The following is a 23,886-nucleotide window of genomic DNA, read 5'->3' as shown; positions in this document are numbered from 1 at the left end:
CTAAAGCAGATGACACAATTTCAAAAAGTGAGATGTCCTGATAAGTTTCTTCAAGGCTTTCTTTATGTCTCTACTTCTCAGACTATAAATAAAGGGGTTCAACATTGGAGGGACCACTGTATACATCACTGAGGCAACTGCTGTCTTCCTGGATGAGTCAGTCACTGCAGAGCTGTTGTACACACCAAAAGCTGTCCCATAGAACAGGGAAACAACAGAAAGATGAGACCCACAGGTGGAAAATGCTTTGTACTTTCCCTCAGTTGAGGGCATTCTTAGAATAGAAGAGGTGATTTTAAAGTAAGAGAAGATAATCCCAAGGAGAGGGATACCACCCAATATGCTGGTCACTACATATACCAAGATATTGTTGAGGAGAGTGTCAGAACAGGCGAGCTTGATCACCTGGTCCAGTTCACAGAAGAAGTGGGGGATTTCCAGGTCGGCACAGAATGAAAGATGAAGTACCATGAGGCAGTGCAGCAGGGCATCTACAGTGCTAATGAGCAATGAAAACAGAGTCAGCAAAACACACAGGCAGGAGTTCATGATGACTTTGTACCTAAGTGGATTGCAGATGGCTATGAAGCGGTTGTAGGCCATTGCTGCAAGCAGAAAGTTTTCTAATCCAGCAAAAACCAGGACAAAGCAAACTTTGCCTTTATGATTTCTATCTCTATCTGATGCTTCCACAACCTTCCAAGTGTTTGGGAATAGGCAGGCCCGGGACTGCAGGGACTCTGCCCATTTCTGCCCATGACACCGCTGATATTAATTCTTAATCTCTTATATTTCAAATACAAAGAAAGACACTTCAAATGATTTAAATACCTAGGTTTACTCCAGTAATAATTAAACTAATTTTTCATGTTTGCATTAGATATAAAATGTTACATATTTACTTACACATAGTCTCAGTCATACGAGGATCATGAATTTTCTTCACAAAGGAACCATTGCCCACCATTAACTTGGCAATGATTATTCCTCTGCAGTTTCAAAACACTGCATTTTTCTTCCTGGAAACCACGCTCTGCTTTTCTTTCCTTTTTAAAAAATATTAATTGTGTACATTACTGGAATTCAGTGTGGTATTTCCATACCTGCATGCAAAGTGCTTTGATAAAAATACACCATTTTTTATCCTCTTCCCTGAATCTTTCCAAATGCCTACCATTCATCAGTCTACTTTTAAGTTAACTTTTTCCTCTGTTAATTTTATTGGTACATTTAAAGCAAAAAATACAGTTACATTTATCATTGGGATCTTGTACCATTACATGATAGGTCTTGGTTCTTATTTTTCCCCACAGGCCTGCCCTCCCTTCACCCTTCCCTATTTACAAAGAGTTTGTTTCCATTTTCTTCTTTTTTCATATTTTTTTCTTTTTCCTTGTTTCCTTTACCCTCTCCTTCCCCACTTGCCTTTTAACCATTGTTTTTATTGCTTCACACTGTCAATTATACAATTTTAAACTTATTTATACTTTTAGCAACCACTGTGGATATCAATATGGAGATTCCTCAAAGAACTAGGATTAGATGTCCCATTTGAGCCACCTATCCCTCTGCTGGATGTCTTTCCAAAAGAATTAAAAGAATCTTATCACAGTGATATATATGTACTCATGATATAGTGACACAATTGTAATAACTAAAATTTGTAATAACTAAAAATAACTCAACTGGAGACTGTATAAAGAAGATGTGGGGTTTTTTTCTATAAAATGGAATACAACTCAGCCACAAACAATAAGAAACTAGGGACATTTATAGCTAAATGAATGCACATTGAGTTTATACTCTAAAGTAAAATAAACAGGACACACGAGTAGATACTAAATACTTTCTTTGGTACCAAAACCTAACTTGACATTTTTATAGACTCCATGTGTAAGATAGACCACCTTCTAGTTGAAATATTATGTTATACTTGGTATTTTCTTACTGGTTTGTCAAAAGTAGTATGTTTAGTTATATTTTGGAGTTCATATTTTTGGTCTGATTCATTAATTTTAATGACCATACCAATTCTAAAGTCTAGTTACATCACATTATATAAATATATATTACAGAAGCTCACACATATATATTTGTACATTACATGCACATTTACAGACACTCTTATAATACTGTGCATTGGCCTAACTTTAGAATAACATCTGAAGGAAAATTAGCTTTGCAAAATGAGGAAGTGGAGAATAAAAATATTATGTCTATTGATATGTTGCTTTTCTCTATTTTAAGAAAGGAACTCTGCTTGCAAAATAGCACTGGCTATGATTAAATGTGATACTGTGTTTATTTCTTCTCTATTTTTCTTTGGCCATTTAAGTTATCACAGAATAACATGAAAATTAATGTGGAGTCTTGAGATCTGCTATCCTTTCCATCTGCTGCCTTGTAGAATAATCAAGAACAGGGAAAATGTGTCAGCTAAGGATGTACTCTATAATTGGATAGCTGGCCATATATCTTTGCATCTTGCCGAATTTTGGATACAGAATTACAAAACCTCCTTCAAGGTGAGCAACAGAAGATTACAGTTAGGGTAAAAAAACATCCTTCGAACCCAGGGTCAGAGTTACACACAAGCAGAATGAAAACTACTCCAATATTGCTGTATAATAGAGGCAAAATTCTGAAGATGATAATTAAGCAGACACCACATAACTGACTGAGATCTGCTCACGTTTCTCATGTCTCATTCCCTAGCCCTCAATAGGGACTGTAGAGAAACACTTTTGACAAAAGTTAAAGCACCAGACTGAACATTACCTGAGTGCCAACACTGAGGAAGGACATTCAGATCTTGGCTGGATGTGACAGGGATATATGGGAACTCTGTTCTCAGAGAATGCCAAAAGCTAAGAGAAGTACCTGGCTTCTGTGCAGAAATGCCAGTTGCTGAGCCAGGTGAGGACTTTTGCCTCTGAACCTGGGTGAGGCTCTGGGAGTGCAGCAAAAGGTAGTCTATTTGCAGTCTCTGTGGACCATGGGCTTCAATATCCAAAGCTTCTCAATAATCAACATTTTTTGTCTTGTGTGATTATAGAGCAGTTCAAATCCATAGGGAGCAAGCCTGAGAGATGAAGAACTTGGCTTTTGTTGATTACTTTACCTAGAGAGGCCAAGGGACACCATCTTAATTTTTTGGGGGGAGTGGCATTCATTTCAAATACTTTGCCCTTCAGCAATTTTAATTTTATTGCTAAATTCTAGTTTTCCTTAACCCTATCCTGGCAATAAGTATGAATGATCAAAACCACATTTAGTTTTGTAAATATATATATTTTATATCACTAAATATGTACTGTATTTTTTCTGTAAATATGTATGATAATATAATCTCTTTTTTGAAAATAAAAACTCAGATGTTTAATATTATTGGTTGTTCTCTGAACTTTGTTCCTGTTTGAGAATATTACATATTATATTATACATCATGTAATATAGATGATATATATTGTATGTCATTTATGTATATTAAAGTTACTAATATAGTCTATATAGGTGTATGCAAAAAGGAAATTTTAGTAGTTTTTAAAAGTTTTATTGAATTGTACTTAGTAAATGATAACCATGCATTAAAACTCAAATTTTTTATATTTTATGTACATATGTATGTAAATCTTCATATATATCTTCTTCAACATATATTCTTCACCACAGTACCAAAATGTGTGGAAGACTTGTCTATAGATATGTCTATCATATTTACTCTCATGTGTGTATATGTGTGTATGTATATATGTATATATATACATATATATATATATATATGCACACACACACATGTATACAAACATAGACCTGTACACAAAGTATATCATAAAATTCATCTATAATTTGCAATATTTCTTATATCTCTTTCATAATGTTTTGTATAGTTAGTGAGCACACTTGTACTGAGATTTGCTCATTTCCTTGTATCACTGGTTCACTACCTTTTATTGCTGAGTAGTTTTCCGTTGTTTCCATGTTCCATGCTTTGCTTCTCCATTCCACTGGGGGAAGAAAATTGAGTTGTATTCAGTTTTGGCTTCTGACCAATGTTACTGCTATGGGTGTTTGTGTACAAAACTATGGATAGACATATGTTTTTATTTATCTTGGCTAAATGCTGCTCAATGAGAAGAATTATGTAGATGTATCACAACCTAATTCAGAAGAGGTCATAGTGTTTTCCAGTGCAGTTTTTCTTTTAAACATGATTAACAGCATTTAATGAAAATTCTAGTTCAATATTCTTCCATTCTTCTGATTTTGTTAATCTTTGTAATCATAACCTTTCTAGAAGTGCATAATCATGGTCATTATGAATTTAGATTGCATTTCCCTAGTGACAATTGAGGCTAAGCACTTTTTCAGGTGCTTAATTTCTATCTGTATTTCCGCTAAAATATTTGATATTTCAAACTTTTGCCACATAATTGTACATATTTATGGCCATAATGTGGTGAATTCATTCATGTGTCCATTGTATCTTCATTACTGCAAACTTTTATAATTCCTTTGTGGTAACTCCTTTATGAAAAGAGAGTGTGAGAATTAGAAGATAAGATGAGATGAAATGCAGTGACCATGTACTCATGGATATCTGAAAATAAAAACAAGAGTTGATGGAAAATGGATCCAACAGTTGCAAGATGGCACAAAGAAGACTAAACAAAGATTAACTGTAATTAAAAATAATTTAGAAGATAGTACAAATTGTATAAGAGTATGTTTGCAGATATCATAGAATATTTTCAAATATGAGAAAAGAATTAGACATAGATGAGTGAGACATAGAGAAACCCAAGGAGGCAAGATCAATTTCTACAATTAAATGCCAATGCCAATACAACATATCAGAATCTATGTGAACACAATGAAGGCAGTTTTATGAGGGCAATTTGTAAATTTGTAAAGGTACAAATTCTTAATAATGAATGTCAGCATATTGTATAACAAGAAAACCAATAAATTAATAAATAAAAAAATGGATGGAGAAATACTAAGAAACTTTCATAGCAAAAAACACTTCAAGAAATTCATGACTATGCAACCAATGTTATGAAAGCACTTAAGGATATTCTAGACAGACAATGAGGACATTAACACCAGAAGGTCTACTGGAATGAATAGAACAAGAAAGATGAGCAGTTAAGCAAAAGGGAAAATAAAGGCATGAACAATAGGAAAATGGCACAGTGACAGGAATAAATCAATACATTTCAGTAATAACTCTCAATATAAGTAATCTTAATTCTCCAATGAAAAGATATAGCTTGATCACCGGGCTTGGTGGCACACTCCTGTAATCCCAGCACTCAGGAGGCAGAGGCAGGAGGATCCCTGTGAGTTTGAGACCAGCCTAGGCTACATAGTGAGTTCCAGGTTAGTCTCAACTACATAGCGGGACCCTGTCTCAACAAATAAACAAACAAACAAAAAAGACACATCTTGGAAGACTGCATCAAAAAACAAAACCATATGTGTTCTGTATACAAGAAACACGTTTAATAGTAAAAAAGGTGTAGATTAAATGTCACACTATGCAAAACGATTTTTCATGTAAAAGGAGGCTGAAAGCAAGTAGGAGTAGCTATCCTGTAGACCTCAAATGAAAGCTGATAAGAACAGATAGAGAAGCCCAGCAAGTTGGTATACACCTGTAATCCCAACACTGGAAGATCACTTGAGTTCAAAGGTAGCCTGGGGCTACACAGGGAGTCCAGGGCCAGCTGAACTACAAAGCAAGACCCTGTCAGGGAGAGAGAGAGAGAGAGAGAGAGAGAGAGAGAGAGAGAGAGAGAGAGAGAGAGAGGAAACTACCTAAAGACAATGGGAACAATTCAACAATAAGAGGTAACAATTGTAAGTGTAACAACTGTAAATGTAAATGTAAACGCATCGAATACTGACACTTCCAACTTTGTAAAACAAATACTACTGAGCATAAATCAGACAATCATCAACAAAATAGTAATACACAATAATAACACAATAGTAACACGTGTAACAATAATAATAACAACACAATAGTCCTCAATACACCCCGCACAAAGACAGACAAATCAATAAGATAAACTGTCAACAAAGAATTATCAGAGTTGAGCCACACCTTAGAACAAATGGATTTAAATGAAATTTATGCAGTATTCAAACCAATGACAACAGAACATACATTTTTCTCAGCAGCACATAGAACTTTTCTCCAAAATAGAATATATAAAAGCCCCAATAGCTTGCTTAAATAAAAATGATCAAAATATTTCTACCCTTATTTTATCATGGAACAATATAAATAAACAACAATGACAAAAGAAACCATAAAAATTATGAGTACACTTCAAATTAAGCAATAGAGTAACAATAATAAAAATAGGTCTCAAGAATAAAAAAATCAATCACTTTGTAGAATCAAGCAATAATGTCAGTAAACCTTACTTCACTAATGGGAGGTAATGAAACCAGTTATAAGAGACAAATTTATAACTATGATGGCCCACATCATAATAGAATGATCACAAATCAATAGCCTAAGGTCATCTGAAGGCTATAGAGAAACAAGAACAATGCAAATTTGAAACGAGCCCAAGGAAATAAATTATAGATATTAGAGAAGAAGTTAATGAAATGGAGACTAAAATTATAGTACAAAGTATTAATCAATAAAAGGGTGGTTCTTCTATTATATAAACTACACAATCCTAACCCAAACTTACCAAAAGAAGGAAAGTCAAAATTGTATCAATGCATTTATAAATGAAAGAGGAAAAATCACAACAGACACTCCTAATATTCAGAGTTTTATAAGTATCTACTTTAAAAACTTGTAATCCACTAAACTAGATGTATATGAGTTCCAAAAATTTAGTCCAATAACAATGAAATTGAGGCAGTAATAAAAATCTACTAAAAATGAAAATATTAAGACTTGATTGATCAACCACTGAAATCTCAAGAACTTTAAAAAAGATCTCATACTAATCTACCTCAGAATTTTCACTGCAATTGAAAGGAAAGGAGTACTGTCAAATTTATTCGTGAAAGGTAACCTTTCCCTGAGAACAAAACCAGAAAAAAAGATATGAAAAAAGGAAACCACTAGCCAATTTTTCTACCAAACATCAATGTAAAATCCTCAACAAGATATTAATGAATATAAAGTACAACACCATCAAGAACATCACACATCATGATCAAGTTGACTTCATCCTCATGATGCAAGGATAGCTTCTCATGCATAAATTAGTAAATGCAATACAGCATGTGAACAGAAGCAAGGGAAATAACCTCATGATTATCTGATTAGATTCATAAAATGTCTTTAACAAAATCCAGTATCTATTCATAATAAAAACTCCTGAAGAAAAATATACATATGTAATGATGATGTCTCAGTCTGATCAAAGCCAATTAATATCATACCTATGCCACCATCATATTGTTTTAAGCCAGAGCTCTCTGGGAAAAGAAAGAAATAAAAGAGACACACACAGAAAAGAAAAAAATAAGTCAAAATATTCGTATTTGCAAATGACCTAAACTAGTACATAGAAGACCCAAAAATTCCACCAAAAGATTACAATAAGTAATAATTTCTGTAAAATTCCAGGGTACAAAATCAATACACAAACACTAATGCCATTCCTGTACATCACCAGTGAATGCAATGACAAATAAATAAAAAAATGATATCATTCACAATAGTTTCAAAAACTATTAAATAACTAATATTAATGTTAACAAGGAAGTGAAAGCGCTCTGCAATGAGAACTATGACACAGTAAATGGAAAGACAATGTTGTCCCTGGATAGGCAGAACCAATGCATGAAATAAAAAGTTGCATGAAATACAAACTTGAAATGTACTTAGCCTTTATATCATTGTCCAGTCATTTTGGTGATGGAAGAGCCAAGCATTCTAACACCCCAGTCCTTCTGACATTGTGGCTTCCTATATAAATCCCAGTTCAAAGCAAAAGACATACAGCATAATGGAAGATACCCTACTGAAGAGCTTCCTTGATGCTCATTTCATATCTCTGTTTCCCAGACTGTAAACAAAGGGATTCCTTATTTAAGGGACCACAGAACACATCACTGAAGCCATAGCAGTTTTTCTGGTGGAGTCCAGAACTGCAGAACGAATGTAGACACACAATCCTGTCCCACAGAACGGGAAGACAACTGCCAGGTGACACCCACAGGTTGAAAAGGCTTCAGACCTTCCTCGAACTGATTGAATCATCAAGACAGAGGAGATAATTTAAGCACATGAGAAAATAATTTGAGAATGAGGAACACCATCAAATATGAAAGCAGCAACATATTTAAGGATGTTATTAATGAGGTTATCAGAACAGACAAGTTTGATGATTTGATCCACTTCTCAGAGGAAGAGGTGGATTTCCAGATCTGTGCAGAAGGACAGCCTCAGCACTGACAGAGCAAGCTGGAGGGCACTCAGAGTACAAATGGGCAAGGAAAATTAGAACCAGCAGAGCACAAAGGTGGGGTTCATGATAACTACGTATTTTAAGGGAGGTACAAATGGCCACATAGCAGTCATAGGACATTGCTGCAAGGAGACAATTCTCCAAACCATGAAACAACAAAATATAGCAGGGCTAACTAAGGCAGCCTGTGTAGGTAATGCTCTGATCCTGTGCATGGATGTTCACCAGCATCTTTGGGATCATGGTGGTGCTCATGCAGATGTCAGTGAAGATATTGCAGAGTAAGAAGTACATGGGGGTATGAAGGTGGGAGCCAGAGCTAATGACCAGAATGATGAAAAGGTTTCACAGGATGGTAACCAAATACATAGACAGAATCAGGCTGAAAATGAGTGATACTGAAAATATAAATAAAAGTTTATGAACAAAGCCCAGATTCCAATATCTTCACTGCTGAATTCTACAATATATTGAGACAATTAGAGAAGAACTATTTTAATTACTTTTTAAACTTTTCAATGAAATTGAACAGGAAGCAATACTTCCAAATTCATTCCTGGAAGCAAGTATTATTTTTATTCCAAATCCAGAGAAAGATCAGCACAAAGGAAAACTACAGACAATTTCCCTAGTGTACACAGACACTAAAATCCTCAATAAGATATTGGCAGGCAGAATACAGAGGATTTTCAAGAAGTTCATACACCCTGACAAAGTTGAGTTTATTCCAGGAATGCAATGATGGTCCAACGTATGTAAATCAATAAATGTAACACAGTTTATTAACAGAGTCAAGGACAAAAAATATATGATCATCTCTATAGATGCAGAGAAAGCATTTACCAAAATTCAACACCCATTGATGATAAAAACCCTGCAGAAAATTGGAATAGATGGTCTTTATCTCAACTTGATAAAGTCAATCTATGAAAAATCAACAGGCCATATAATACCAAATAGTCAAAACTGTAAACCTTAAATTAAACTAAGGAACAAGATCCTGGTGTGGTGGCATATCTCTGTAATCCCAGCACACAGGAGGCTGAGGCAGGAGGATCGCTGAGTGTTTCAGACTAGCCTGGGCTACAATGTGAGTTCCAGGTAAGTTTCAATTACATAGTAAGACCCTGTCTCAAAAAAAAAAAAAAAAGTTACAAGAGAAGGATGTTCACTATCACCACTCCTCTTCAATTTAGTTTTGTAAATGTTAGCCATAGCAATTAGACAAGAGAAAAAAAGAGACCCAGCAAGGACCGAAAGACCCCGGACAGGGTCTCTTTAGCTGCCTGCCTGCCTGAGATCACCCGGTGGGTGCGCGACCTCCCGGACTACACGACAACAGACCCAGTAAGGAAGGTACCCACGCGGGTGCCCTTGAAACACACCCACGACCTTCCCCCCCATTCTCAAACCTCCTGATTGGGCCAGTCCTTAGACCAACTCTGCAGAGGCATAGGTTCTCATGAAGCGTAGTTTTCTGAGCTCCCAACTTTGAACATCTTCAAAGAAAGGGCAGGGGAAACCTGTAATAGAACTGAGTGGATTTCAACCCTTAGGGTAGGGAAACTCAAGTTAGGCCTTGTAGACTGTGTTCAGTCTCAGTCGTGGGGAACTGCCATTGGCTAGCTGAGACCAGGGGATTCGGTTCTGCATATGGCTGTACATGTGGTATAATATGAGAACAGAGACAGTCTGAAAGAGGCCCTTCAAATTCATTTCTTTTTCTCTCTCTCTTTTTTCTTTTCCTCATTCCAACCTAAAATTTCTTTCTTTTTTCTGTCCTCTCTGTCCAACTCAGTCTCTTGCTGCACCATATTGTCCCTCATCTCCCTTTTTATTCTGGCTCCTGCCCTAAGTCAAACTTCTTCTTTTATTATTTTTTGTTTTTAGGAGGGGTTTCTCTGTATGTTCTTTTCTCCAGTCATTTTACCTCACTCATGGCTCTGTACCTTCAAGGGAAGGCAAGCGCCTGTTATTGTTAAGGGGATATATTCTTGTCCTTATTCCTGCACTCTCTCTATCCTCCCTGAAGTTAATAGCTTTGTAAAGATAGTAAGGTAATTCTACAACCTCTGGATTTACTTCAAACCTGCTCTAATTCTTTCACTTATCTAATCCTCTCGTTCTAAGTCTAACCCCCCATCCTAAATGGTAAAGACGCTATATTGAAAAGCATATTCACTGCAAACATACTATGGGCTGCTTCTTGAAATTAATCTAATTCACATGAGTTAAAGGTGATACATTAATGACTACCACAAGTGATCAGTTTGCAAGCTGTGCCTGATCCTACTGGGCTGCTGAATGTATCAATTGGGATAAAGGGTTGTGATTGATTTAAAGAGTTGTTTTCTCTGATATTATGAAAACGAGGATGTCTATGAGTCATTAGAAACTCAAAAGCTAAAACTCAACTATATTAGGAAGATTTAAAAATACCCAGAAATTAAAGAAGGACAACCCAACAATAAAAATAAAAATGAGAAAACACCTAAGCAAGACACAAAAACAGATTTCCAGTTCACCAATGGCAAATAGTAGGACAAATGAGGATGAAAAGTCTAATAGTGAACCAACAGGACTCCCTGGACCCATAGCACAGGAGGTAACAAAACAGATCAATCAGACTCTAGAAAAATTCAAATCAGAAATACTTTCCCAGTTAACCAGAGAGATGATGAGCAAAATTGAAGTCATGATTAGAGGTTCTAGAGCAGAAACTGACAAAAAAATAGATGATCTCAAGACCATGATAGAAGCCATGAAGACTCAGCATAAGAAAGAAATGGAAAAGATGAATGCCCAACAGAGGAAAGAAATGGAATCCATAAAACAGATTCAAACAGATATCCAGGAGATTAAAAACTCTATTGAAAGTGTACACAACATAATAAAAGATTGGAAGATGGAATTTCAGATGTAGAAAATAGGATCGCAGTCAGTGACCATGAAAAAAGAGGTCTCTTAAAAACAGTAAGACATCGTGAGAAAACAATTCAACAACTCCTAGATGATGCAAAGAAAAATAACATAAGACTGATAGGAATTCATGAAAAAATAGGAGAAAATGCAGATGACATAAAAAAGCTCTTCACAGAATTAATGACAGAAAACTTCCCAAACAGAAGGGAAGAATTAGACATACAGATAAGTGAGGCATATAGAACCCCAACTAGCCACGATCAAAAAAAAAAATCCACACCTAGATATATAATAATCAAGATTCCAGAAATGCAACAGAAAAACAAAATACTACAAGCGATAAGAGAAAAGAAACAAAGCACATGCAAAGGAAAGCCCATTAGAATCACAGCAGACTTTTCAACACAAACACTTAGGTCAAGGAGAGCCTGGAGTGAGGTATTCCAAGTACTAAAAGAAAAGAACCTACAACCTAGACTGATCTATCCTACAAAACTCTCTTTCAAAATAGAAGGGGAAATAAGATACTTCCATGACAAAGAGCACCTGAGAAATTTCATGAACACCAAACCAGCACTGCAAGGAATTCTAAACAATATTCTAGAAAAGGACAACGAAGTTCACAATACCATGAGGCCCAACAGACCAAATCAAATAGGCAAGGCAAGAAACTAAAAGGAGATGGGAGAAAAAGTAAAAAGAGTCAACAAATGGACAACAACATGACAAGAATAAGTCAAAATATATCAGTTGTAACCATCAATGTTAATGGCCTCAATTCACCAATCAAGAGAAACAGATTGGCAGAATGGATTAAGAAGCAAAATCCAACAATATGTTGTATACAAGAAACACACCTAATGCAAAAGGAAGTCCATAGACTGAAAGTGAAAGGATGGAAAATAATTCTCCATGCGTCAGGAGCCCAGAAAAAATCAGGGGTAGCAATCTTATTCTCATTTAAAGTAAATTTCAAACCAAAATTCATTAAGAGAGATAAAGAAGGCCACTACATCCTTATAAAGGGAACAATTCAAGAGGAAGAGTTGACAATCATAAACATATATGCACCAAATATAAATGCCCCCAACTATAGAAAACAAATATTAAGTAACATGAAAAACCAAATAAGCACTAATACAATTGTAGTGGGCGATTTAAATACCCCACTATCACAAACTGACAGATCATCTAGGCAGAAAATCAACAATGAAACAATAAAACTGAACCAAGCTTTGGAACACATGGATTTAACAGATGTTTATAGAGTATTCCACCCCCCAAAATCAGAATATATATTCTTTTCGGCTGCACTTGGATTATTCTCCAAAATAGACCACATACTGGCTCACAGAACAGGTCTAAATAAATGCAAAAAAATTGAAGTCATCCCCTGTATATTATCAGATCATAGTGCAAACAAACTGGAGATCAATAGCACAAGAAACTATAGAAACTTCACAAGCACATGGAAACTGAGCAACACTCTCCTAAACAATCAATGGATTACAGAGGAAATTAAAGAAGAAATTAGACAGAATTTACAAATAAATGAGAATGCCAATACAACATACAGGAATCTGTGGGACACAATGAAAGCAGTTCTACGTGGAAAATTCATAACATTGAATGCCCACTCTAGGAAAACAGAGCGGGCTCAAATAAAAAACTTAACGATGAAATTTAGACTCCTAGCAAAACAAGAGCAAGAAAAACCCAAAGCTCGAACAAGAGAGGAAATTATAAAGATCTGAGCAGAAATCAATGCAATTGAAACTAAGAAAATGATACATAAAATAAATGAAACAAAGAGCTGTTTTTTTGAAAGAATCAATAAAACCTACAAGCCCTTAGCTAATCTTATCAAAAAGAGAAAAGAAAAGGCTCAGATCCATCAAATCAGGAATGAAAACGGCAAAGTCACAGCAGATCCAAAAGAAATCCAGAGGATCATGAACACCTACTTTGAGAACCTGTACTCTAATAAAATGGAAAACACAGAAGAAATGGACAGAGTTTTAGATACTTACGAATTACCAAAGTTGAAAAAAGAAGATAAAAAACATTTTAAACACCCCAATCACAATCAGTGAAATTGAAAATGTAATTAAAAACTTACCAACAAAGAAAAGCCCAGGCCCTGATGGATTCACTGCTTAATTTTACAAGACATTTAGAGAAGAGCTACTACCATTACTCTTCAAACTTTTCAATGAAATTGAAAGGGAAGCTATACTTCCAAATTCATTCCTGGAAGCAAGTATCACTTTGATTCCCAAACCAGGAAAAATAAAAGTAATAAAGATAAGAAAGAAAGAATTTAAATTGTCATTATTTACTGACAATATGATACTCTACATACAAGAACCAAAAAATCCATCAAAAGACCTCTAGACTTAACTGTTTGATTCAGTAAAGTAGCTGGATACAATGTAAACACTCAAATATCAATAGCCTCTTGTAAACAAATACACTTACTGGGAGTGAAATTAGGGTAACAATCTCTTTCACTATAGCATCCAAAAAATGAAAGAACTAGAAATCAATCTAATGAAGGTAGCAAAATGCCTCTACATTAAAAACTACAGCACTCTGAAAAAAAGAGATCAAAGAGGATATAAGAAAGTGGAAGACAACCGTTGTTCCTGGGTAGGAAGAAGCAATATAAGGAAAATGGCGATACTTCCAAAACTACTATGCAGTTTAAATGCAATATCCATTGAAATTCCATAGTATATTTCATAGAAATAGAGAATACAATCCAAAAATTCATTTAGAACCAGAACAGATCTAGAATAGCAAAAAACAATTCTAGGCAATGGAGACATAGCAAGGGATAACACGATCCCCATCTTAAAACTATACCACAAAAGCCACTGTGACAAAAACAGCATGGTAATGGCAAAAATACAGACCCGAGGATCAATGGAATAGATTTGAAGGTTCAGAGCCCATCTCCTGTGGACAGAACTAAACACAGAATTTGCAGGGCCTGGTGCAATACAAAAATGGTAGGTCCTTCCTCAAATTCTATAAATTTGTTTCTGTCTGCTGTATCTGAATAAAATTGGAAAGAAAATGAAAGAGCACTAATTAATTCCAGATCTCCCAACTAAGAACCAGACTATGTCCTGGAGTTATGAGAAACCATGCAAGGTTTTTAAACTGGGCAGGGAGCAGGAAGAATGGTGGATGTGCAAGGACAGATGGAGGGAAAATCTCAGGTCCACCCTTGGCCACACACCTGCTCTTTTCCAAAGTGCCTTTTGTAGTGTTGGTTCCCTTCCCTCCAACACACAACTATGACTCCAGTTGGGCTCCACGATTGTCTCCAGGGACTTTGACTCTAGGACCTCTTTTCATTGGCCTTTATTCAAGGTAACCTGGGGCATTTTCTTCCCTTCCTCTTCCTGTTCCTCTTCCACTTTCTCTTCTTCCTCCGTCTCCTCCTCCTCCTCTTTTCTTCTGATATTGAGCATTGAACACAGGACCTTCCACACTGAACTCTGACTCTGCTCCTTTATACTGTATTTTTGAGGCAAAGTCTTTCCAAGTCACTATGATGCCCAGGCCATGCTCGATCTTACAATTCTCCTGCCTAAGCCTCCCATTGTGCTGTGATTACAAGAATGTAATTCATACCCACCTCTACTGTGCCATTTAAAACTCCCTAGAAAATGTCCCAAATCCTTGGCACAAGCCTCATTACTTCTTCCTGTCCTATGCCATCCCCTGCTGCACAGTCCAGCTTTCAAGAGGCTGCAGCCAGACCCTGGACAAATTCCAACCCAGACCTTCACCAGCTGTGCAAGCTGGAATGAGTCACTTCACTTCTCTGTGCCTCTGTTTGCCTCATCTAAAGCATGTAAAATCCCTGGCCATGCAAGCTGTGTTCCTTGGACATAATTGTCCTTTGGATGGTGTACATTCTGAGTCCTGCTCTGAAACTAAGGAGTCATAATCTGCACTTCTACCAGATCCTGGGTGACTCATGGGCATACAGAGTTTGAGAACAGGTTCCAGTGAGAGTTAAAGGTAGAGAGTCCACGGTGTCCAGGATTTTTCTTTCAGCTTGCAACATAGTCGGAGTTCTGTGAATAATTGTTAGCATTTTGATTGCTGCATCTCTCTGTCCACTCCCATAATATAAGCCTAACCACATGTTACAAAAAAGTTTTTTCTGAACTATTTCTCTTAGTATTTCAAAATGCTTCTCCATCATATTTTTATGGCAGTAGGAGTTATTCTATTTCTGTAGAAGGTAGGCATTACCTACATTGTAGTGATGAGGAGACGGGTTTACAAAGTCTCAGCTGCTAGAGGTCACACAAGTCTCCCCATGCACTTCATGGTTGGTTCCTGCAGGAAGGTGTCCAGAACACTACAAGTGAGCATTTCCCGCACCCAATAGACTTGTCTTCATTTTGGCTTGATGACATTTTAACTTAAACTTCTCCTCTCCTCTTCTGCTCTTTTTCTCTTCCTATTCCTCCTTCTCCTTCTTCTCCTCCTCCTTCAATACGCATTCTCCCCACCATCCTCTCTCCCTCTCCTTCCTCTTTTCTTTATTGGTCTCCTTTTATTCCTTCTGGACAGGGTCTCATTATGTTGCACAGGCTAATCTTAAACTCCTGGTCTCAAGCTACCCTCCTGCCTCAGCCTCTCCAGTAGCTGGGGCTAGAAACAGACAACACTATAACTGGCTTTACCTGTCTATTCTTAATATCAGTCCTTGGTCAAACAAGTTTAGGAAATACACAGTTTAATGGGGTCACTTCGCTTCTATAAAGCCAAGCTGAGATTAGAACCCAGAGATCCATGAATGCTCTATCACTTATCTACACCCCTATCCCATGCCAGAAGTTCTAAAACATGTTCTAAGTCTTTATTGGGAGGATAGTAGCTTTCCCCAAAATATACTTCACCACTTTTTCTTCAGAGAAAACACAGTCTGGACAGAGTGGACTCATCTAGGTTTGAGAAGGTGCCATGCTTTGGCCCATGATAATTTTAGGGAGCTGACCAAAAGGTTTTCATTTATTTTAAAGTCAGAAGAAACACAATATATATAATCATCCCTGAATACATTTATTCTTATACAAAAGCAGTGTTACATATAATTTTTAACAAATTTTAATGTGAAAACAACCGAAGTGACTATGGCATACAAAATTCACAGTGTAGTTCTAGGTCTGAAAAATACCCTGGGGAGCCTTTTCCTGACACCCAGGGCTGAGCCTGGTGCCTGACCCCACCTACTCATGTGTCCCTGTTTTTCTGGGAATTCAAGGAGGCTAAATCAAGGATATAAGAGCCAATCAGCCCCTGGAAACAGGCCAGAGTACCCTTCCCAGCTCTCCCCACACACCAAGGGATTAGGCCAATTGTGCACATTTGATGCCCACAAGGTTTCAGTCACCTGACTGCCCAGCCCTGGGGAAGGGGTGTAGGACACGTCTGTCAGCTCTAGCAGGTGACTGGACTGAAGGCAAGGAGTGGGTCCCACATCTTTCTGATGCAGTGAATAGCCTGTCCACCCGAGAGCCCCCCTGGAGACCAGCAAGGTCTTCCATCACTGCTGGTGCTGAGATAGCTGCTGCCCTGTTGGTCATTGGGGAGGAGGGAAGCAGGTACCCAAGGAGCCAGGCTCATTGTTGGATCATCTTGTCAACCCCAAAGGGTCCCCTTTCTAGTGTGCACTGCGAAACATTTGTCACGTCTTCCATGTCCCCAAGTGCCTCACCCAAAGAATCTCTCTCTCCTCCACTCCTTCTCCCTCTTTATCCTTTCTCATATCTGGGCATCACATTCCACAGTTATTTGTTTCCCTGTTGGTTCTATCCCTTTAGTCTGTGAGCACCAATGTTATGGGGGCTTGATTTTGCTAGCTGGTGTGCGTCCCCTGCCTACACTGGTCCTGGGCTCACAGGAAGTACTCTGAATATTTATATTAGAATCTGCTTCGGTTTGGTTGAGTGGGGAGCATGATGGTCAGATGCCCACCTTGACTTGGGTATAGTGGAGCTCACCTATGATCCCAGCACTCTGGAAAGCTAGGGCAGGAAGGTAGCATATGAGCCCAGTCTGGACAACTTAGTGACTTGGTAAGACCCTGACTTAAAACAAAAACAAAACAAAACATGATGGGGGATGGGGATATAGCTCATTGCAAGGCTCCAGGTTGACCTGGTCATTCTTAGTCTCTGTTTTCTCAATCTGTAAAATGGATTTAATGATGATAACAGTATCTAACTTATAAGACGTATTCAGAGAATTCATTGTCACCCAGATAATACCTGGCACTTTAAAGCTAAAAGCGCAAGCAATCATACCTTTGTTAAAAGAAAAACTTCTGGGCCGGGGATTTAGCTCAGCGGTTCGGTGGCCTGCCTCGCAAGCGCAAGGACCCGAGTTCCATCCCCAGTACCAAAAAAGAAAAAAAAGAAAGGAAACCTTCTGACGAATTGTTAGCAGAGTTTATTTGAGCAAAGAATAATTCATAATTTCAGCAGTATTCAGAACCAGGCAAAGTTCAAAAACTCCACACAGGGAGAAGGTGCTATTTATAGACAGGAACAGGAAGTGATAACAGATAATCAATCTCAGCATTTTTCTGGTAAGAGTATGATGTGATAGGCTGTCAGCCTGTGATTGGCTGGAGCTTCAGTGCTGTGATTGGGTGACACTCAGCTATTTGTTACAATAATATAGTCTTAAATTGGAGTGTAGTTTGGTTTGTTTACAGATTAAGATATGCTGCAGTTCACTATGCACAGAAACTGTTTAAGCTAAATTTAGTTAATTTACCACTGTTTTGAAGCGGGAAGGGCCCATGTATCTTGACAGTCATGAGCAAACATTTTCAGGGAAGAACCCAGAAGAAATTCATTTTAATGTAGACAAGTACAGGTGGATTGTAGGATTTATAATCCCATAATAGTCATAGAGTTATTCGTTGTCTGATGGACTTATTTTTACAGAGAAAAAAAAATGGTTCATGGTTGACCTGGGGCAATGTGCCAGGAAAAATGGGTTCAGGTTCCTCTTTTTTGACTCAGTTTTCCTGTCTCCCTAAAAAGACCATTCATTCACTCAATGTGCTTTATTTGCCAAAGCCCTGCCATGAGCCCCTATAAGTTTTGAGGGCTTGCAGGAAATATAGATGGGGAAATAGTACCTCTGCAGGAAGAGATGCAGGGATTTCATGTGGTATTAATGTTCTCAGGCTGCCTTAACAGAGCACTGTAGACTGGAAGTTTCAAGCGATGGCATTCTCGGTTCTGGAGGCTTGAAAATGTAGATCATTCTTTCAGTAGCTTGGGCTCAGAACCTTTCCATGCCTCTCTCCTAGCATCTGGTAGGTTTGCTGGAGGTCTTTGCATTCTCTAGCTTTTTCCTTTCCTCCTCTCCTTTTTATTCTTCCTCCTCTTTCTTATATTTCTATTTTTTCCATTCTGGGGATTGAACCCAGGGTCTTCACACTGATCTATATTCCAAGCCCTTTGTCATTTTTTCAATTTTAAGACAGAATATTTCTAAGGTGCTATCTTGCTCATTTCTAACTTGAGATTATGCTGTCTCAGCCTCCCAGAGATCTGGGATGAAAGGTGAGCAACATTGCCTCACTTCTGATAGCTTTGCTTCGAAGCTGGGCTTTATTTTTACTTGGGGTTCACCTGATGTGTGGCTGTTTCTAAGGCATATTTTTTTTTCTTTTTGAAGAATGCTATTCATGTTGGACTTGTTACTCACCCCACTCCAGTACATCCTTGTCTTTCTTATTTTCCTGTTTGTTTGTTTTTCCATCCATAACAACTGCATTCACCTTTAGTAGTTGGAACATACATGTATTGCATCTTAATCATTTTATCTTTCTCTTTTCCTCTCTCGTCCTGCCCTCATCTTAACTAATTATATCTTCAATGACCCCATTTCTATATAAAGTCTCACTCTTAGACGTACTAAGGTCAGGCACCACAACTTACAAATTTGAATGTTGAGGGAGACAAATTCAATTCACAGAGAAGATCAGAAGTACTGAACTTGGGTGGTGTGGAGGGAAAGGACTCTTCCTGAAGGAGGAGGGAATACATTTGAGATGAGAAGGTTAGACAGGCAGAAAAAGGTCTTGGATTGACCTACTTGATCTCAGACAGGCAGTGGCAAGATTTAAAAGGATCCCTGGGGGAGATTGAAATTGGCTGGCTGGATGTCCCTCCCCTTTACTTAAAGAGAGATATTGAATGCAAGAAGAAATAAAACTTCATGAAAACTTTGTCATGGTTCTGAGCTTTGAAGACACATCCATGCTGCGCTGTGAGGTGCAGCATGTGAAATTCCAGTACCGTGAGTAGTAAAGGGATTTACCAACAGAGGACATAAAAGTTAAGGCTTTATCTATACACTGCACAAGAGAATTTGGAGATAAGAAGAGAGGGCCTTGCCATCATGATGAAACACTGGGATTATTTTTAAGGGGTAGAAAATGGGAAACAGGTATGGAATGATCAAACAAATGTCCCAGAAAGGTATTTTTTAGGTTGGAGTGCACACTATTTATCTCATGGAAGCACAAAGTTTATGTCAAGAGTTACATTAAAGGAGTTCTAAGTTATAGTCTACTATGTTGGCCCTCACAGGAGCACTTAAGTCTCAAAAGGACACCTGTACACATCCAGTCTGATAAAAGGGTCACAGCCCATTGGGAAAAAAATATGTACCCTGCATTTATGTGTAGTTAAGCCTTTGCAGAATGCTGTGGTTTATAGGTGCCAGTCCAAAGAATCCAGACAGAGCAAAAGGCTAGGTTTGCTGTAAGTGTGCTATCACCATACTTGAAGTTTCTGCCTGTTTCTCCTTGAAATCAGCCTCCCCTCTGGGGCTTCAGAAAGCATAAATATTGGTTTGTTATTTTGTATCATTGTTCTGTGGGCTATTTCTACTATTTCACTTATTTTCAAAGTTTCATTTTGTTGTGATAAATGCAAAGTGTGAGATGGGTCCATTTCCAATGTTTGATTGTATAGCCTATTACAGTCAATTTCAATGTGTTGTTTATTATTGTTGAGATTATTTAAGCATGTGCTGTTGTAAAAGAGATTTTTAGAGACTACGCTTCTCGCTAAACTGCTTTATGTCTGTGGATTAGAACTCCCTCCTGTCCCCGCCCCTCAGCTCCCAGAAAGCACTATTTCACCCTCCTTCTATGAATAGAGTTGCTGTGAGTTCCTCATGTAGCTGAAATTGTGTGGTGTGAGTTTTCTGTGCCAGGCTTATTTCATTTAATGCTCCCCAGGCTCACCCATGTTGTCACAAGATTGAAGAATTTCCATTTCTGAAGGTGATTCACATCCCACTGTGTGTGCTGCCACAATTTCCTTATCTATTCATCCCCATAGCCAGTTTGGTTGTTGCTACGTCTTGGATCTGATAAATAACGCTGCTGTGTCTGAGGGAGTGCACATATTTCTTAATGATGTTTATTTCATAACTTTGAGGCACAGACCAAGGAGCGAAATTGCTGGATCATAGGATAGTTTTAATATTTTTAGGAACATCCATCCTGTTTTCCATAGTGTCAGCACCAGTTTCCATTTTGCATTCCCACTAATACTGTACAAGGTTTCTAATTTCTCCGTATCCTCAGCAACATTTGCTGTCTTTTGTGGCACATGCTGCTTTGTTATAATTTCTGTTTGTTAGCTTTGCAGTACTGGAGATGGGACCCAGGTCTTCACATCTTCTAGACTAGTACTCTACTACTGAGCTACATCCCCAATTGCAGATGCCAGTTTTAATGGTTCAAACATACTGCCTGGGAAAATAGCCTGGAACAGGGCCTAGGACTCTGCATTTCTCTTTGTTTAATTTTAATTTTAAGTATATTTAACTTACTTTTTTCTAATTAATTTAAATTCTTTTAAATTTTTAATTAAATTTTTAAAAAAATATATCTTATTTATTTAGGAAACTGCCTCTGTGTGTGTGTGTGTGTGTGTGTGTGCGCGTTGCAGAAGATACAACCCATGGCCTCGTTCATGTTAGAAAAGTGTTCCACCACTCCTTGCCAGGAATCTACATTTTTAATAGGTTCAGATGAGACTGATTTAGCTGGTTCCGAGGACCCTGTTTTGAGAATCAGTTTTATGACACTGGTTCCTTTCTGTTTTGTAAACAGGAGCCATTGAAGCTCTGCAATTAAAATGGGAAATGAAAACAAATCCCCTTTTGAGTGTAGGTCAACCAGAAAGCTCAGAGGAGCGCTTTCTTTGAGTCAAGACCTTCTAACCTTACCCCACAAAGTGTCACTTGGATAGAGCATAGCAAGGGGAGGTGTTAGAATGTAGATTCCTGGGTCTCTCTTCCTGACTCCAAATTTCTGAGGAAGGCATCTTGGGCAAGTTCTTCTACCATCTGTGTCTACTTCCTTGTCATTAAATTGGGTTTCTTAAAGGGCATTAGATGAGCTAAAGAACATTGGATCTCACCTAGGGGATGTCCTCTGGGAGTATTGTGTTTTGTTTTATTTAAAGGCACGTTCTCTTTCTGTAGCCCAGCCCAGCCTTGAGCTTGGTATGTTCTGGCCTCCAACTCTTGATCCCCCAATGTCAGCCTCCACAATACCGGAATTACAGGCTTGAGCCACAAATCCTGGATTCTCTGGGGTACTTTGTGCAGCACAAAGGGCTGCGCAACTAACTTCAGAGATTCAGGAGGTCTGGGTTTGGGCTGGGGAACTGGCATTTCCAGCAGGGACCTGGGTGATGTGGATGCTCCGGGGACCAGTTAGAGGAAACACTGAATTAAAGCTGAGGACATCTGGCAGGATAGTGCCTGGCACTCACATGTTTCCTAGTGGAAGTTATAGTTGGTGAGGGAGGATCATGTCAGAGGTCACTGTTCTATAGATGGGTTGGATAAAATTGACTAACAGTCAAAAACAGCCTCTATAGGAATAACAGGCCAAGCACAGGACTCAGATGGCTGGATGGCAGGATGGTAGAATCTAGGGCTATTCTTTTCTCACTATTGGAAAAGAAGTACCCATCCTCCTCACACCCATTAGAATGGCTATGAAAAAGAACAACACAGAGAATAACATGTGTTGTTGAGAATGCAAACAAACTAGACACCTTGTACACAGATGGAGGGGGAATTTATATAACATAGGGTAACCCATATAGAAAATGGTGTGTCCATGCATCCCAATATTAAAAAGAGCATCATGATAGGATCCAGCAATTCTTCTTCTAGATGTATGCTCAAAATAAGCGAAAACAGAGTCTCAAAGATCCATTTATATGTACATATCCATAGCTACATTATTTACAAGAGCCCAAAACTGGGAGCAATACCAGTGTGTATTGATAGATGAATGGAAACATACAATGTGATATATGAAATATTACACCTCCCTAAAAATCAAAAAGAAATTCTACCACACACTATTATGTGAGTGAACCATAAGGGCATTATTATGACCAGTGATATAAACATCCAAACAGCTAAATTAAATGAAATGACAAAAGACAACACACACACACACACACACACACACACACACACACAAACATATCAATAGGTGCTTACTAAGGTCAAAGTTGATAAAATTAAACAGGTAATGAACAGAAAAAGTAAATGTTCAATAAAAAAATAAAATGCTATCTGAAGAAAATAAAGCAACAAAAACATGTATAATCGGTTTCATAAAGAATTAAACCTGCAGGAAATTAAGAATTCCATTTTAAATGTGGGCAGTCAAAGAACCAGTGTAAGGGTAGAATGTCAGAAGTGTAAAATAGGACTGATGAAGGATGAAAATATCACCCATTTCTATTTCATCTTGTTTTTCAGTTGAGCTGACTTCCTTCTTCCTGCCATTGCTCACCAGCATAATTGTGACTCTGAGAACCTAGGAAATGAAACCTGGAATCCACTGCAGAAGAAAGCTGTGTCCATATTTGGACATTTATGATGAAGAGGATCAGGAATGTGGGACGATAAAAGATGACAATTGCATGGCTTTTGACAGAGAAGGAATCCAACATCAGGATGGGTAGTTTAAAAAAGTTCTAATATTCACATCTCATTTCCTCAATTAATTATGTCAATACTGTTAAAATGAATGACCACATGTGACATGAGAATTCTTTACTAGGTTATTTGTATGCATAAAATATTCAAAGTCCCTCAACTATAACAGCTATTGAAGTACTGAGGCACAATTTGGTTAATGTCCTATGTCTGCCTTGCAATATTCCCCCACTTTCTCCTCCCTTAGCCCCACAAACAGTACGGCTATTAGAGTTGAATGACCATCATTCTCATAAGAAGATTCAGCTTAGGGTAAAACAACAAATTTTCCCTCCTTTTTCAGTGCTATAAAAATCAAAATGCAATTCAGACTTCTTTTGTATCAGAGTATGTGCTGTACATTATGTCAGATGACTAATATTTTATGTTCAAGAAGTTAGGTGAAAGTAGTTATCAACCTCATATATATTATAGCTGGAGA

General features: G+C 37.7%; 1 protein-coding gene across 1 annotated transcript; it reads right to left on the bottom strand.

Annotated features, from left to right (window-relative positions):
• On the bottom strand, positions 1–22,115 carry LOC104866701 (olfactory receptor 7G3-like). The gene is made up of 2 exons (XM_019208455.1): positions 21,996–22,115; positions 1–750 (listed from the first exon to the last, which is right to left on the bottom strand). Exons 1-2 carry the CDS (start codon positions 22,113–22,115, stop codon positions 1–3), a joined length of 870 nt encoding a protein of 289 aa, XP_019064000.1.
• Between the last annotated feature and the right edge of the window lie 1,771 nt (positions 22,116–23,886).

The sequence above is a fragment of the Fukomys damarensis genome, unplaced genomic scaffold, assembly GCF_012274545.1.
Source record: "Fukomys damarensis isolate Sample0158 unplaced genomic scaffold, DMR_v1.0_HiC HiC_scaffold_37, whole genome shotgun sequence".
Lineage (NCBI taxonomy): Eukaryota > Metazoa > Chordata > Mammalia > Rodentia > Bathyergidae > Fukomys > Fukomys damarensis.
The sequence above is the reverse complement of the archived record's forward strand: the minus strand, read 5'-3'. Positions and strand labels throughout refer to the sequence as shown.

Excerpts from the sequence above, each read along its gene's own strand:
- LOC104866701 (XM_019208455.1), bottom strand. The coding sequence starts at position 22,115 with ATGCCAGTTCCCCAGCCCAAACCCAGACCTCCTGAATCTCTGAAGTTA. Across the intron at positions 751-21,995 it reads GGCTCAAGCCTGTAATTCCG|AAATGGGCAGAGTCCCTGCA; the intron begins GTATTGTGGAGG and ends TGTCATGGGCAG.